The following is a 16,237-nucleotide window of genomic DNA, read 5'->3' on the forward strand; positions in this document are numbered from 1 at the left end:
ATCTTATTTAAAACTCCAAGTTTAGAAGAGAGAAGGAATCGCACCTGTATCATTCCGAAGGATTTTGTTTACTAATTGGTGAAGAAGTGTTTACTTTGTATAATCCATTAGAATTGTTTATGTTCTAAAAAAACCCAAGTATCTTCTAAGTAAATATTAAGTGTTAGTAGCATAGATCTAATTAAATATTAATTCTTTTTACATGTTCTGATTGCTTTGGAAGAGGCACATCCAGTTTTTGCACTTACTTTAACCTTTTCCTGGGTCTAATTCTAGTCTTATTTTTGGAGACAATAATTTAATAGAAAGGACTAAAGCAACTGTAATAGTTTTGGCTTTTAAACTTTCCTTGGTCAAAGATATCCAGTATAGATTGGCAGGGTGATTTGGGTCCATTTATTTCCCATTTGTGAAGTGCAAAGATACCTGCCTAGCTAAAAGAGATAGTTGTGAGAAGGATACCTGTTGTATTGAATGTGAATTGCTTTGAGTTCTTTGAAGAAAGCTAAGTATATAAATCCTAGTTATCATTATGAGGAAATACACAAATCCTTATGACCATCTAGTTTACATTCCATGAAATGCTCTGAACAGACCTCAGGACCTGTTCAGACCATCCCTATGTGGTAATTGAGCTCCTTACACTAAAGCATGAGGTCTATCTTGTAAGGTTTACATCTCAAAACGTCTTCAACCTGGTAACTGTGCTCTCTGACGCCAGACGGGAAGGAGGATGAGTATGGGTAGTGGCTCTGTGAGGACAAGGAAGTGGGGGGCTCCACCCTGCTGGCTCAGGAAGGCATCCTGAATACCCTGGTTATTCCACTAAAATTTGTCCCCAGGGAGACCACATCACAATTTCTGTAAGCACCCTAAGGTTTGAGGGAGGTGAAGATACTCCAGATTTACTAGGAGTATACATTTCTCCCGGCTCCTGAGGATCGCAACAAAATGTATGGCGCTGGTCTCCCACCTTGATTGAGGGCAGTGTAGAGCAGTCGGGACTGGTGTGCATCTCAGGAACATGGACATGAAGGCCACAAAACAGATCATGAGTTATACAAAATAAACCTATGGAGGATACTTTATTTTTAATCCTCTAAGATTTCTTAAAACTCCATGCCACCGAGGATCTGGAAGAGATCCTTTTAATTTGAAAGTTCATCTTATACAACTGCTCCCTCTGGTGGTATAAAAAAGCTTGAGACACCAAGCATCCGAGATTAGATTTGGAAAACAGAATTTGGAGAACCAAACGGAGAATTTCAAAGTCGCAATGGAGATAACTTGAAACCACTTGAAATAAGCAAGCTGAATAAGCAATAGGGAAACACTTTAGTTCATTCTTACTGACAGTCAAATTACATGAATAGCTTTATAGTTAATAAGTAGTCGTAACATCTCTCTAGAATGGTTTTTGAGGAAAATCTGATGAGAATGTGATCGCAAAGGGAAAGTTTCATAAACCGCTAGCTTAAATCATATTTATAACAAAAGGGAAATTGGGAAAGGGAGCTCTTTAAGTTATAGAAGCCTCATCTCTCCAGGCTTGATGTTGAATATCCCTCCGAGCACCGTCACTCAAGGACTGAGCGTCTTTTCCAGTTTAGTTCTGTAGGAAACTGTCGTGACTTAGCCGCACGTCACTGTGGTTCTCCGGTTGTCGTGCGGTCCATTGATCAGTCCCCTTGTGGATTGCAAACTGAGGCTGGGCTGTCAGAGCGCATGCGCAGGTGTTCGCGTGTCTGCCCGCACACACGCACGTGCGTTTTAATTGCAACTGACTTCATTTCTTCCCCTTCCCCTCCCATAAATGAGCTGTGCAACCATCACCCCCCCGCCCCGCCCCCTGAGAAGGGAACATAACTGCTTGTTGCTGACAGCTCTGAAACAGAGCTGTCCGTCAAGAGTGGCAACTCTGCAGGGCTGCACTGCCCCAGTGCGCCACTTTCCTGGCTGTCACTCACCGGGAGAGCACCTGCTCTTCTCTGTGGCTGTCAGGCAGCACAGGCATGCATCAGAACCTTCCTGCACCCCCCAGCAGCAAATTGAGATGTCCAAGTACTGTACTGGGAGCCTGCAGAATTGAGACACCAATATGGCAGAAGGGAGACTGCTGAGAGGCACATGCGGGGCTCTAAACAGTATTCCTCAGACTTCATTGTGCGTATGGATCCCCCGCGGCTCTGGTTAAGATACAGATTCTGACAGTAGGTCTGGGCTGGGGCCTGAGAGTCTGCGTTTCCCATAAGCTCCTGGGTGAAGTCGGGGCTCCGGGTCTGTGGACCACACTTTGAGTAGCAAGGCTCTACAGTACACCAAGTCTACAAAAACGATTCTTTCAAAATCTCTTTAGGATTCCGAAACCGGGGAACAACGATTCTGCACATCTAGTGCATGTTCACCAGAGAACTAGTGCATAAGCCACCGCCGGAAGCCTCGTTTTCACAGCGTGATAGAAAAACTTTACATTGGCGAGTTCCTTTCGAAATTTAAAATTCCAGAATGATCGTGGGTCACACACCATCTCTCTTCAGCTATAATGCGGCTCTAAATAGCTACATCTAGTTAACCACCTTTTAATGATCTCCATCCTTTTTAACCTTGGTTTGTTAACGCAGTTTATTTTAAAGAAGTCTCATGGTTTAAATAAGCCAAAAACTAGTGGTGTGGGCAGATGGTAGAAGGAACACTACCACAAAACCTGCCACTCAGAGTGTAACAGATGACCGTGGCAGCCCAGAACTATCCCTTTGTTCATTTTGCTAATGAGTGTCCTCATTGCTGTGGGAGTCTGAATAGTTAATTACGTGCAGTTCCTGCAGCTGACAGATGGTGGGGACAGAGCTAAAGATTAACCTCACAAGCACGGGGTCTTATAGATGGATAGGAAGAGGAAAGACCGTCCAGATGAATGTGTTTTCCTTGTTTCCTGCTTTTATACGAGAGTTTTAGAAAACGCATTGAGGTATTAGTTGCTACCACTTATACATTTCATGCTTCGTGTGATGAATTCAAATAGTTCTTGTTTAGTTTATGATAATGAGTGCTCATATCATTCACTGTGGGTATTCATATTGTGCCAGTTAGGAAATGTATGCTTATGCCTTTGGAGACAAATATGGTTGGTTGGTTGGTTGGTTGGTTGGTTGGTTTAAAAACCCTTTTTAGTCTATAAGTACCTTCTGTGATAGTTTCAAATTGAACCATGTGGGACTAGAAATTAATGACTGGGATTCTTCCTTTATTAAAACAGTGCTGTTTATTAACTATTAGATGTGTTAGTTCTCCTGAATTAAGAATGAGTTGGGCTAAAATAATGTAAATGAAATGGTGGATCAAAATCATAAAGATTTGTATTGGGTTTAGTGCAAAACTTAACATTGTTTTAAAAAATTAACTCTGATATGACTAACTTTATTAGTAGGTGGCTTCTTATTGAATGTACTGGGTTTATTAAATGTACTGCAAAAATTGTAGCCACTTCTTTTTCTTTTGAGACATTATGGTCACAGAGTAAAACATTTTAATAATTTACTTTCAGATCTCTCTAAGGTTAAATAAAAATGCGGTTCCAAAAGGAACCCAGTATGTTGGGAAGGAAGATTTTGTTTTTGAGAGAAGATCTTATTTTTTTTTGTATTAGCAATCATGGCATTGCTGCGAAAAGAATACGTTATAATTGGTCTGAAGATTAAAGTTCGAAAGTACTTCTGTTAACCATATGAATTTTGAAGCAAGGCATATAGAACTTTCTATCTCTTTTACCACAATTATATGATGACTTTTCAGCCTACTCCTTAATATTTTGAGATTGCGTGATCGTTTAATATTTTACCATCACGAAGTAAAAAGTTCTGCATCAGCTTCCCCAATCCATTACATCTTAATTTTTAAAAAATGTGTGGCAGTAAAACCTCGGCAGCCATAAGCGTGAGTATATTCAGATGTTTTTCAATAGCTTTGAAACAGACAAGAAGAAGAAGAAGAAAGGAAGAGTAGCTGTCCCAATAAGCTTCTATTGCGTAAGAAAAAGCCTCTCCCATAATGGACATGGCAAGATTTAAACAAAAGACGCACATAATAAAAATGTAAATGAGTTTGCTTTACTAAAACTATAACTTTAAAGTCCTTTGTTGTAAGTTATCCTGAAACCTTCTTACAAGGTAATCGCTGTTTGCATAGAGATTTAAACCGAAGTCTTCAATAGCATTAAACGCCTGCACAGTCCCCAGTGTGACAGGCATGCAAAGCCATGTTAATGTTCAGAATATGAATTGCCTCTGGGTGGCTCCTCCACCAAGCCGAAAACCAACTGTGTGGATATCCGTGCGCCTGATGGACTCCATGCGGCTCCCAGGCTGAACACGTCACCGCTTTGACATGTGATGTGCTCCTCATGACACTGGCAGCGCTGACACTGGGAAATGCCACAAAGGCAACAAGCCCCCCTCCTTAGCCGTGCACTTTGCCACCCCCTGGCGCTGCCCGTTCTGGTCCCCCAGCCTGCCTAGTTACAGGCGGACAGCGCTTCAGACACACACAGAGGGAAGTGTGGGTGGAGGGGCCCCAGCTGCCTCCCCGGACGCAGCCTCCATAATGAATTGACCTGAATGATGAGGGCACACAAACAGTATGATATGCATTATTCCTGTCAATAAAATGTCCCCATGTGCTGTGGTCTTTGTACAGAATGTACTGCAGCCTTTCTTCCAGCGAGCTCTATTTAATCTCCTTCCTTTTTACTATTCATATTATAAGTGTGTAATAGAATTCAGAAAATTATATGATAGCTCTTCTGCATCTGTATTGTCTTGTGTTGCATATTTAAATCCTCGGCTTTCTGCTTAGAAATATGGAATTCCCCATCTTTCAGGACACTTTTGCCAGAGAGACGATGCTAGAGAGGGAAAATTTGGAGTACAAAGTGGCAAACGAGAGACTGCTTCAGGTCATTTCAGAACTCGAAGAAGCAATCCGACTCAATCTAAAGGAAAATTCAGTATTAGGTAACATTTTACCGTCATTTTTGAGAAAACCCTATGCACTGGGCACTTCATAAAATCCATAGCAGTGTTTGTCTTTACCAAGCATACATGCTTGGTTATTTACATGTATAAGATCAGTTGGATTTACATGTATAAGATCAGTTTGATTTTTATTGAAGATGGCATTCCTTGCTTGGGAAAGAGGGTTTATTTGTGGTTATATTTTTGAGCCATGCCATTCTAACTCAGGGTGTTTCTTTTCCTCCCAAGACGAACACTGACCTTTGAAAAATGTACAAGATTTCACCTAGAAATATTATAAATGGACAGAGACTTTTGCTGATTTCTGTTTCATATGCTTGCTTGATTATCTAAAATTTATAACCTTTAAATACTTAAGCACATAGATTGGGGTATGCTTTGTGGAGCAACAGAGTTAGCCCTTCAGAAAAATATGGCACTACTTACTACGGAATTATCTTCAATTTTGGATACAAATTTAAAGACAAATCTTCATGTGTATGCCTCATACTCCCCTTTTTTACATACCTTAAACGGCAAAAGTTGTTTAAATCACCAAAGTTAGACTGCTTTAAAGTCTTTTTTCACTTACTGTTATCTTTGTATTTCTGTTACCTACATGGTGTTCCCCTTACCTGCAGTGATGAAAAGCAATAATAAAAAAAAACCCTTACAGCAAAATATTGATGAAATCAGATAGATTACAATATCCCTTGAATATAAATTATAGCATGCCAGTGTAGTTTCATTTCCCTTCTAATGTGGTGTGATGCTGCTTTTTCAGACTTCGGTAGTTCTTACTGAGTCATAAGGTGCCACCTGCTAAAGCACTTTGTATTGGCTGTGACTAACGGCAAAAATGTCCATTGCTAGTATCGATGAAAAGCTTTCAGCCCTCAGCCACACTTGGATCTTGAACTTCGTTCTTAATCCCTATCTGACCAGCCGTCTGAACAGCAGGAAGAAGGCTGTGAATGTCAAGGGCAGTTGTGAAGGTCACAGTCCTGCTAGGACTTGCGTCCAGCATGCCTACCAGCCGTGTACAGCCTGCCCTGAAGCAGGGAGCTTGAATACAGGGCCATAAGCTTGTAATTTCATGGTTGGCCTCTCTTTCCTTTTGTTTACAGAAGATGAAATTGTAAGTCTGAAAGAGAAGGCAGAAAAGAATCATAAAACGATTCAAAAGGTACTGTAACGTTTTACCTTGACTAACGACTCTTTTTACATTGAAATATCAGCACGACAACGAGTGAAATAACACTGTGTCCCGCTTGTCTTGGGGTGTAGGGAAAAGTCCATTTCCATATTTAGTCTCTCCCGTGATTTGGGTAGGGTCTCTGGTAATAAATAAGGATTCCGTCTTGAAAATGAATTAATGTACAGATAGTTCTTTCCTTTGGGATAACTGAGTGTCTACCCTGTTGACTGTAAGGAACTGAAAAGTTATATGGACCCCGGGGGTCCAAAGGTTTGCTTGTGGGAGAAATCTATTATTAAGGAGGAACAGTCTTATTTTCAGCCCAGATGGGGCTTCATGCTCATTTTTCCATTTGCGCATGAACTGGGCTTATGCTATGCAGGAAATCTGTATTTAGAACTGGATTTTGGTATTAGCAAGGTCAAGATCTCCCAGTGCATCTGAGGCCACAGGACCACAGCGGTCCTGCCCTCCCGCACAGGTTGGGCGCCCCGCTTTGGGCTTTCTTAGCTCTCAGTGGTAGCGTTCCATCCTAGCTAGCAACACATTTTCAGCGACGGGCCGTCTTCCCTGCCGTGTTGCTAGCCTCACGAGGGCAGGGACGGTATCATCTCCGTTTCTGATATATTCCCAGTGCTGAGCACAGTGCCTGGTGTGTGGACAAATGTTCTTTGAGTGATTCATAGAATGAAGGTGTGTTTAGAGTTCAGGAAATTTACAGGTGAAAACGTGTATTTACATCCCTGACTTATTCCAAATAAACACCAATGCTCTCCACTCACTGGATAGAGTGCCAGTTTTAAAATGAAAATGAATTAAAACTGGGTGACATTCATTTTTAATTAAACATTCATTCCCTCAGAGGCACTAGCCATGTTTCCAGAGCCCCAGTGAATGACCACCTGTGCCTAAGTTTCGGTCCAAATTTCAACCTGATTTTACAGTTCAGGGTATTCTTAGGTTTTTGATAAAATTACTCTTAAGAACTGTTTTTTAAAGACTTGGTTACACTAAGGGTCAGAGTTGGGCGATGTTTTCTCTGAAAACCAAACCCATCAATGGGGATTTGCAGAGCGAGTTCATTTTCTGGCACTTCACCTTGTTTGCAGTGGAGACAGTACAAGTCCCGTCCTCACAGAGAAAACAAGAGTCTGTGGACAGACAAGTTTAACCTTTTTAGTGTCAATATCTGCAGTTGAAAATGAAGTCCCAGCTTTCTGGTGTCACTTAACCTCCAAGGAAGGCTTAAATGTTTCTAAAACTGTTCAGTCTATTCTGTCACTGGTAGAGATGAGTTGTGGAAGCTTACTATTCTCTGTGAGGAGCACAAGAAATTAAAGTGAAAAATCTGACCAGGAAGCCACCAGTTAGAAAGAAACATGCCCCTTCGAATGACGAGTTATATCTTGTGTGAGCTTAAATATTTCACTTAAATGCATCCTCAGCTTCCTTAGGTCTGCACTGCCCAGTGGTAGCCCCATGTGGCTAGTTGAAAATATGAACTGTGTCTAGTGCAACTGAGGAACTCAATTTTAAATTATACTTAATTTTAATTTTTAATTTAAATTTAAAAACTGATACTTGTTTCGGTTTATTGCAAAACTTTATGTATATTTTAAATAACTTGGTATGTGAATCTGCTTTTTCTTCTGTAAGTTTTATGCAGTCTAAATACAGATCAAGTATTTCTGATGAAATTTTAGCCCCCGAATTGAGATTGTGTTGTATGTGAAAAGTACACACTGAGTTTCAAAGATTTAGTTTAAGTGAAATATCTCAGCAATGATTTTTAATATTAATTATTACACATTGAGAGGATAATATCTTGAATGTATATTTGGATAAATGAAATATATTATTAAAATTAATTTCACCTGTTTCTTTTACCTTTTTTTAACAAGGCTACTATAAAATTCAAAATTATATATACCTTGCACCATATTTTTAATTCACAGCTCTCTTCTAGACAAATATAGCAGATCCCTAGTCTGTTTGATCATTTCTAAATCCTTTTTTTTTTTTCTTTATACATACTGGCCCTCCACAGAAACATTGAATATAGGCACAATTTTGTATTGAGCAGAAAGAATCTAGAACCTTGGGTTCCTCTTCCATTTCTGCCACTGTGGTCCCTTGGGCCAGTGCCTTATCCTTCTTCCTGTCTCTCACAGTCTTACTGTGAAGATAGAATGAGATAATGTGCATAAAGTGCTTTGTCAACTGGAAAGCACGTCGGGAGTTGTTGAACAAACGAGAGCTGATATTACTGGTTTGGTTTCCAATATCCTCCACTATATCAATTAATTCAGCAATGTTTGTTAGATGCCTTTTAGTGCCAGGCTCTGTGCTACTGCAGACACACACACACACACACACACACACGGCCCCGCTGTAGAGCAGATTAAGTCTAGAGCAAGAGACACAAGCCTCGGGCTGTGTGATGTGGACTGTAATGGAAGTATGTACATAGAGAAGAGATGTCTAGCTTTACCTGGAAGGTTCTAGAAAGGCTTCACACACAGCTCCACACCTATTTTGCACTCCTTCACTGGAGCTGATCTTTCCAGGTAGGTAGGAGGGTGGAAGAGCTGGGTCAGACCGTGAATGCATACAGTGTGAGAGATGTTTGTGGACTTGTTTGTGATTTGGTATGGCTAAAGTACAAGGTAGGAATCCAGTGAGCTATGAGAATTTGTGTTGGGGCAGGAAGAGGGGGGAGGGGTAAGCAGCTCAGAAGCCCCTGGATAAGACACATGTTTCCTTTTTTAGCCCTGGGTTCAGTGAAAACCAAGTTGAAAATGGCCTGTATTTGGGTAGGCTGATCTCGTGTCTTCCATCCGGGTTTGAAGCACTATTATGATATTCTGTAACTTTCATGTTTAAATTCCAATAATCTAATAACAGCTGAATCTATATTCCAGCTGTGGCCATAATATGAATCTCCTTCTAGGAGGGAGTCAGCCAGAAGTCAGAAATGACAGCCCAGGGTGTGGTCAGCATCAGGATGCAGGGCAGCATAGATTGCTGTGGGCCACATGGGGGAACCCAGCGTGGATTGTAAGGGATCCGGGAAGGTTGGAGGAAGGACTTTGAGTTGACTCCCAGAAGAGAGGTTCTAGTAAGCCAGGAAAGGGATATGGGAAGTGGAAAGGGTCAGAAACATGCAAAAGGGAAGTAAATGCATGTGATTTGCTATAGCTGAAGGGTATGCGAGAGCAAGGGATGGTAAGAAGCAGGGCTCATGGCAGAGGATTATTATTCATGCTAAGGGGTTTGAGTTGCCTTCTGAGTGCATTGGGGAGCCTTGAACATTGTGGAAGGATTGGTTTCACGTTTCAGAAAGAAAATGAGCAGGAGGGAGGAAAATCTGGAGCTAGAGAGACCAGTTAAGAGGCTACTTGGATAGACCAGGGAAAGTATAATCTAAAACAGAAAGAGGACAGTGACACTGGGAATGACCAAGAAGGATGAATTCCAGGGATGGTTAGGCAGTAAAAGTTATGGTCATCGATAAGGTTGAAGGTGGGAGAGGTAAAGGAGAAGTTGAGGCTGGAGAGCATTCGAATGAAGATGAGAACAGTCAGCGGGGGAAGCCAGAGAGGGGACATCACGGAAGCGAAGCAAGGGAGAGTTTCCTTTGCACTGTGTCTTACCGCCAACTGTGCTAAAGGCTAAAAAGGGAAGATTAGGCAATTAGCTCTGGCAACAAAGTGACCCCGGTGATATTAATGGGAGTCATTTTCCTGGAATGGTGGGAGCAGGTGAGAAGTGGGGTGAATGCAGAAGTGGACACGGTGAGCGTGGGCAACTCTCTAGAAGTTTGGCTGTGGATGGCTAGAGAGAGGTAGGGGAGTAGTTCGAGAGGGACATGGGGCTGAGGGAGGAATTTTTTTTTAAAAGAAGAAACTAGAATATTTTTAAACGATGCCAGTGGAAAGAAGAATGAGAGTGGAGACGTAGAGCAGAAGAGGTCATTGATGAAGAGTGATCTAAGGAGGCAGGAGGGGTTGGGGCTAATGGTCTTGATGTTGGTGGTAATTGACATCCATTGAAAACTTGGTGACGCTCCTTTTCAGACCAAGGTATGATGACTCCATACAAAATCTTTTCCTTTCCTTCCACCTCATTCCATTACTTTCCCTAAACCTTCCATCTACCCTCCCACCTTATCAACTATACCACTGTGTCACCTTCAGAGACCCCTATTTAGCCAGTCCCCACTGTTCTCCAGCCCTGCTCCAGTGGAGATGGGCCAATCCTTGCCTGTTGGTGGCATTGCAAGCATATGGGGTTTTAACCCAGAGTAGCTGCACCCTCTCCCTGCCTAGCATTTCACTTGGGTCTACTTAGCACCCTTTCTTACTACCCCCTACAGCTCTTCTAATCTCCACTACTTTTCTTAATTCCCATATTCTATCCTCCATGCTTCCTAATTCACAGAAAACATGGCGGACACTTGGAATTTTTTTTCCCCTTCTGTGCTCTCTTACTCTGTCACTTAGCTTACCTAGCCTTACCTTTACTCCTTTTTATCTGAAGAGGATCATTCTTCTTTGCTCTGATTCATCCTTCCATCTATTCCCTGACTCATCTCTTCCTTCTTCCTCTTCTGGAACTTTCTTCATCAGTCCCTTTCTCTCTTATGCTTTTAAAAATTTTCCTCTAGCCTACAGATGTAGTGAAAACATCATCTTGGTGGTATCGATTGACTCTAATCATCCCCAACCCATTGCCATTTACTGTACTTCAAATATTATTAAAAAGAAATCTGTGTTTACCAGTCCCTTTTCACTCCCCCAATGCTAGTTTTTCCTAGGTGTCCAAGGTCACAGTGAGATTCATATTGCCTTCAATCCTTTTGAGGTTTTTTTTTTTCCTTCCTGAATTTTCTGCCGTATATGACAGACTACCTGCCATGTCATAGTCTTCTGCAGCAATGCTCACTTCTGATTCTTCACACAATTCTTCATTCCTTCCTAAGCAATATGTGTCAGTGGCTTCTCCTTCTCCATTTTCCACTTGAATTCCATTCTTGGGAATTCTATTTAACCTTGATCTTCCCCATTTTCTCTCTAGCTGACCTCAGCCTCTCCCATAAATGGCACACTTGTTTACCAGTGACTTCCAAACTTCCTCTCCTGCTTCACGATTACCCTGCACACCATGTCTCTAGTTTCAACTCTGTTCTCATCTTTAATTTCGATGTTACATGGACTTTGACAGTCCCCATCCATTTCCTATGGTAATTAGAAGCTCCCTCTATGGCCCTGCGTACCTGGGACTATTTGCTCTCTTAAGGTCAGGAACTGTCTTGTTTATATTCTTAGTCATCAGCCCTAAAAAATATTTGCTGAAAAAATGCTCTACATGTTCAACAAACCCACTGTCAAAACTTGAATTTATTACCCCTTGAATTTGGATTCTGCTGTATTCCCCCATTTAAATGAATGACCTTGCCATCAATCCCAAAGAATAGATGAGAAGTCTAAGGTCGTTCTCTACTCTCTCCTTTATACCTAATATCTAGTTGGTCGCTCAATCTGTAGATTTTCCATCCAAAATTGATCCTAAATCCCCCTTCTCTGTCACAGCATTGCTGCAGACTTGTTGAGGCTCTCATCATTTCCATAGATTTGAACTTCATTTTCCTGTCTCCACCCTCATCCCTTTTCAAATCTAGCTTCCACACTCTGCCATAGCTATGTCCTACCCTAATTGTATGTGCTAAAACCTTCAATGGTTCCCCATTGCCTGCCGTATAAAATCAGACCACCCAAAAAATACACTGGGGGATTTTCAGATGCCAGAAACAGCTAAATTCTCTCCGGAAGAACTTTTTGAAATAGGTTTTATTATCTTAATTTTACAGACAAGAAAACTAAGACTTGGAGCAGAGACTTAGTTTACCCACACACCTAGTAAGGAGAAGAGCTCCCATTTGAACAGACTCCTGTTCGGCTCATTGCATCATCCTGCCTTCCACCCCAGATTGTGGGGAGCAAGGCCTCTCCTACAGTCACCCAACCCTCCTCCTTTCCTGCCACTGCTGTCTCTCTGCACCCTGGGTCCCCTTACACCAAGCCTTCCCCAAGTCCTCCATGACTCCATGTTCCTCTCCAGTTGCTGTGCTATTTTGTTTGCCGTTTTCTCTGCCTTGTTCCTTCTCCAATTTGTTACACGTATCCCTCAAGACCATTGTCAAACAGTACCTCTCCTGGTCTATCTGATTATAACTGTGGGTGCTGGGGTATGTGGATTGCTATGCTTTTTGACCACCTGAAAATGTGATTTATTACCATATTTTCTTATGTATTATGGTCATTTTTTCACATTGCTCTCCTGTAGATGCTCCAGAGGAAGGGATCTGTTCTACTTCATTTCTGTACCTCTGTAGATGAATGTAGACCTCCTGGCATCTAAAAGGTGTTCCATACATGCGTATAAATTAATGAATATATGAATTAATTGAGTGGATGTCAGAATCAAGTTTTGAAATTTATCAGTGTATATAACATAACTGACATCCAATATATGTATATAATATTATATAACTGATATATATTATATGTCTTATACGTATATACATGTGTGTATATATTATATAACTGATATATAATATGATATATAATACATAATATATGATATTATATATCATTGGTAACATGTATATCATGATATATATTAATATATATGATGTATCAGTTATATTATATCAGTGTATCTAATATACTATAATATAAATATACACAAATGGCAAATAATCCCTGAAGATATGGAGGCGAGTCATAGGAGTGCAGTGGTCCTACAGCATATGCTCTTTGATGGCTGTTTTCAGTTGGCATGAAGAGAGTTTGATGTGCATAGAAATAGAACACAAAAATCTAAAATAAATGAAATGAGTCCTATAAAGAGGAGAGCAAAATTTCTCTTCTTGACAGACTCTACTTGCTTTATTATATATTGATGTACATTCTGTTGGGGTAGCGTGAGGAAGATTGTAAATAAATTGGCATTTCCTGTGTATATTTTGCTTGCTTTTCTAGTAAAAATACAGTAATTACATAATAATGTATTATTGTTACATGATAATCTACAGACATTTAAATTTTCTAAATCATATTAGAATCCCCTTTTCTCCTGTTTAAAATCAAAATATGTGTTGCTAAATTCTGCTGAGGAGGAATTTTAGACATTCTGTTCTTTTTTTTAATCAAAATGTAATATTCTTCTCTTTTAGCTAATTGATGGTAGAGACAGATTACTATGTGAGCTTGATTATGAAAAATCATTAGTTCAAGAAATGGTAAGGTGACTTACATTATTTCCTAATAAATTTGAAATCAGGAATTTAATTTAATCATGAAAGATTTATAAACTTTATCTGTAAACATTTTACTGTAAACTTATTTCACCTTCGTCAATAATCTAAATGCATGCATAATTATAGACTTTTTTAATTGAAGCATAATTAACACATGATGTTATATTAGTTTCAAGTATACAACATAGTGATTCGACAGACAATTCCATACATTAAGCTATGCTCAGTACAATAAGTGTGGTCACCATACAACGTCATTACAATATTATTGACTATATCCCCCATGTTGTACTGTGCAACCCCGTGACATACATATTTTATAACTGTAAATTTGTACCTCTTCATCCCCTTCATCTATTTCTATAAACATTTTTAAATGATCATTTTAAGGCAACAGATTGATTAGTACTATAAGAAATGTAATAATCTGACACGTAGATGAGTCTTCCATAAGAAATCGTGTTACCATTTAAAGCACTGTCCAAAGTTTTTGAGTTTTATTATGGAGATTTAAAAAAAGCCACACAAATAGGAGAGCCCAATATTTTGAAGGATCTGCTATTTTTAGTTACAAATTGCCATAAGTGACAACAACAAAAAAAGAACCCAGCTAGATATTTTGGCATTCTGTGTTAGTCTCATAAGGAAACACTGCCTTTTTATGTTCTTTTAAGAGAACTTTCCAGACGGCTGCTCTTTTATTTTATCTGTTGACTACCCACCCCCCAGGCCCCGCCACCTCACCCCCCGCCCAGCTTATGGTGGTGTACTTTGGCTTTCAACTGGTCACCACTAGTATGTCTTTGTTACAGGAAACTGACTGTGTTTATTATAATCAAAAATAAAACACAGCTTGACTTGCGTTCTAAATGTGCTTGAAAAGAATATGATACTGTTTAGAAGAGAAAAGGTTGTTCATAGGAAGTCAACACCACTTCAGATATTGAAACATTCCCTTTTTTACAGCTTGTCACACTTTGTGCCAAGTCATGACTGTTTCCCTAACTCTGTTTTGTTACTCTCAGCACCATGTGTTTTGGGTTCCTTGTCATAGAAATTAATGCAAAACAATGCTCCCGGACGACAATAAAGCCTTCTATGAAACCAACTTGGGAATGCAGGCAAGGAAAAAAATTATGGTTAGCTATTCACAGAAACCATGTGCTAACAAATAATGTTGTTTTGAACCCTTTACTTTTAGATACCTCGCCTATAAAATTCGTCTCCATTATTTGAGTATACTTGGTCAATTTTTTCTCTCCCCACCCCCTTCTGTCATTGCTCCAAAGTCTAGGAGTTGTTTCTCAAAACAAACGAAATGTGCACATTGTCATTAAAATTCAAACTGTTTTTATAGAATGGGAAGCAAATGTTATATTGTCAGTTTGTTAACGACGTTAGAGAAGGAATTAAACTCCTTGATCAGTGAGTTTGTGCGATACTGTGAACAGAACCCATAGTTTTACTTGGCCTCTTTATTTAAACCTTAAGCAGTTAACGGGTGCTATTGTATTGCCCACAGGGGAACCAATCATGTTTTATTTTGTTGTTTGGAAGTTTGTGGAGCACCAAGCTTGTTGCCAAGCAGCAAGATCTTGCATCACAAACCGGCCCCCGCCTCCCCTCACAAGAGCCTTCAGCAAGCTCAGAACTAGTTTGGGGGTTCATGTTTTCAGAAGAGAGAGTCTGCTTAAGGTTCTTATCATGACCGAGGTTTCCGGGGCATACCTTTGGGCCCAGCAAGGTCACTGTTTGGCACCCCCTCCCTCCCACCAAGGCATTCTGTTCCTAACTTGGAGGGAGGCTGGCTTTGCGGCTCTCTGGCTTCCTTTGTTTCTTGCCACACTACTTTTTTTTCCAGAAATGAAGATTTCTGGATTGATGATTGTACCTAGATGGAGAAGTGGGAGACGGTAGAGTGGATGCAGTCTTTTTGTAGAAATGTAAAAATGTTCTCACTGCAGGGTTTTTGTTCCATGCTTGCCTATTACTGTTTTCCAATGCAGTTTATTTTCTGGTCTCTTAAGAACCTAGTCTAAGAAGTCAAAGAGCTGCAAGTAATAAGGCACCACCAGTAAGTGTAGGGAAGCAATGAAATTTGGAATCATGGTATCCGGAGATTGGCTCGAAGGGAAGCGTATGAAATAATTTTGTATCTTCCTGTGATTCTTATGCATAGTGGCTTCCATTTATCTGTTTAAAAATTGAGATGGGGCGCCTGGGTGGCTCAGTTGGTTAAGCGACTGCCTTCGGCTCAGGTCATGATCCTGGAGTTCCGGGATCGAGTCCCGCATCGGGCTCCCTGCTCAGCAGGGAGTCTGTTTCTCCCTCTGACCCTTCCTCCTCTCATGTGCTCTCTCTCTCTCTCTCTCTCATTCTCTCTCTCAAATAAATAAATAAATAAAATCTTTAAAAAAAAATAAAAAAATAAAAATTGAGATGTAATCGCCACATAACACTGTATTGGTTTTAGGTGTACAACAAGAGGATTTGATATATGTGTATATTGTAAAGTGATCACCATGGTAAATCGAGTTAACATCCATCACCACACAGTTACAAAATTTGTTTTCTTGTGATAAGAACTTCTAAGATTTGCTCTCTTTGCAATTTTCAAATATACAATACGGTAGTGTTAACTATAGTCACTATGATGTATGTTATATTCCTAGGACGTTTATTATGACTAGAAGTTTATGTACTGTGATC

At 40.2% G+C, this 16,237-nt stretch overlaps 1 protein-coding gene across 5 annotated transcripts in view; it reads left to right on the forward strand.

Annotated features, from left to right (window-relative positions):
* Positions 1-16,237, forward strand: part of C9H10orf67 (chromosome 9 C10orf67 homolog) — a 155,326-nt gene that overhangs the window by 59,817 nt on the left and 79,272 nt on the right. For 2 of the 5 annotated variants that reach the window (XM_027594210.2, XM_027594212.2), the window contains exons 6-8: positions 4,877-5,009; positions 6,137-6,195; positions 13,445-13,510. The exons of 1 other annotated variant lie outside the window; for it this stretch is intronic. In XM_027594210.2, coding sequence (XP_027450011.1) covers positions 4,877-5,009; positions 6,137-6,195; positions 13,445-13,510 — 258 coding nt within the window. The remainder of the gene's footprint in view (positions 1-4,876; positions 5,010-6,136; positions 6,196-13,444; positions 13,511-16,237) is intronic. 2 more of the 5 variants (XM_027594213.2, XM_027594214.2) reach the window with 2 other exon arrangements.

This window comes from Zalophus californianus, chromosome 9 (assembly GCF_009762305.2).
Source record: "Zalophus californianus isolate mZalCal1 chromosome 9, mZalCal1.pri.v2, whole genome shotgun sequence".
Classification (NCBI taxonomy): Eukaryota; Metazoa; Chordata; class Mammalia; order Carnivora; family Otariidae; genus Zalophus; species Zalophus californianus.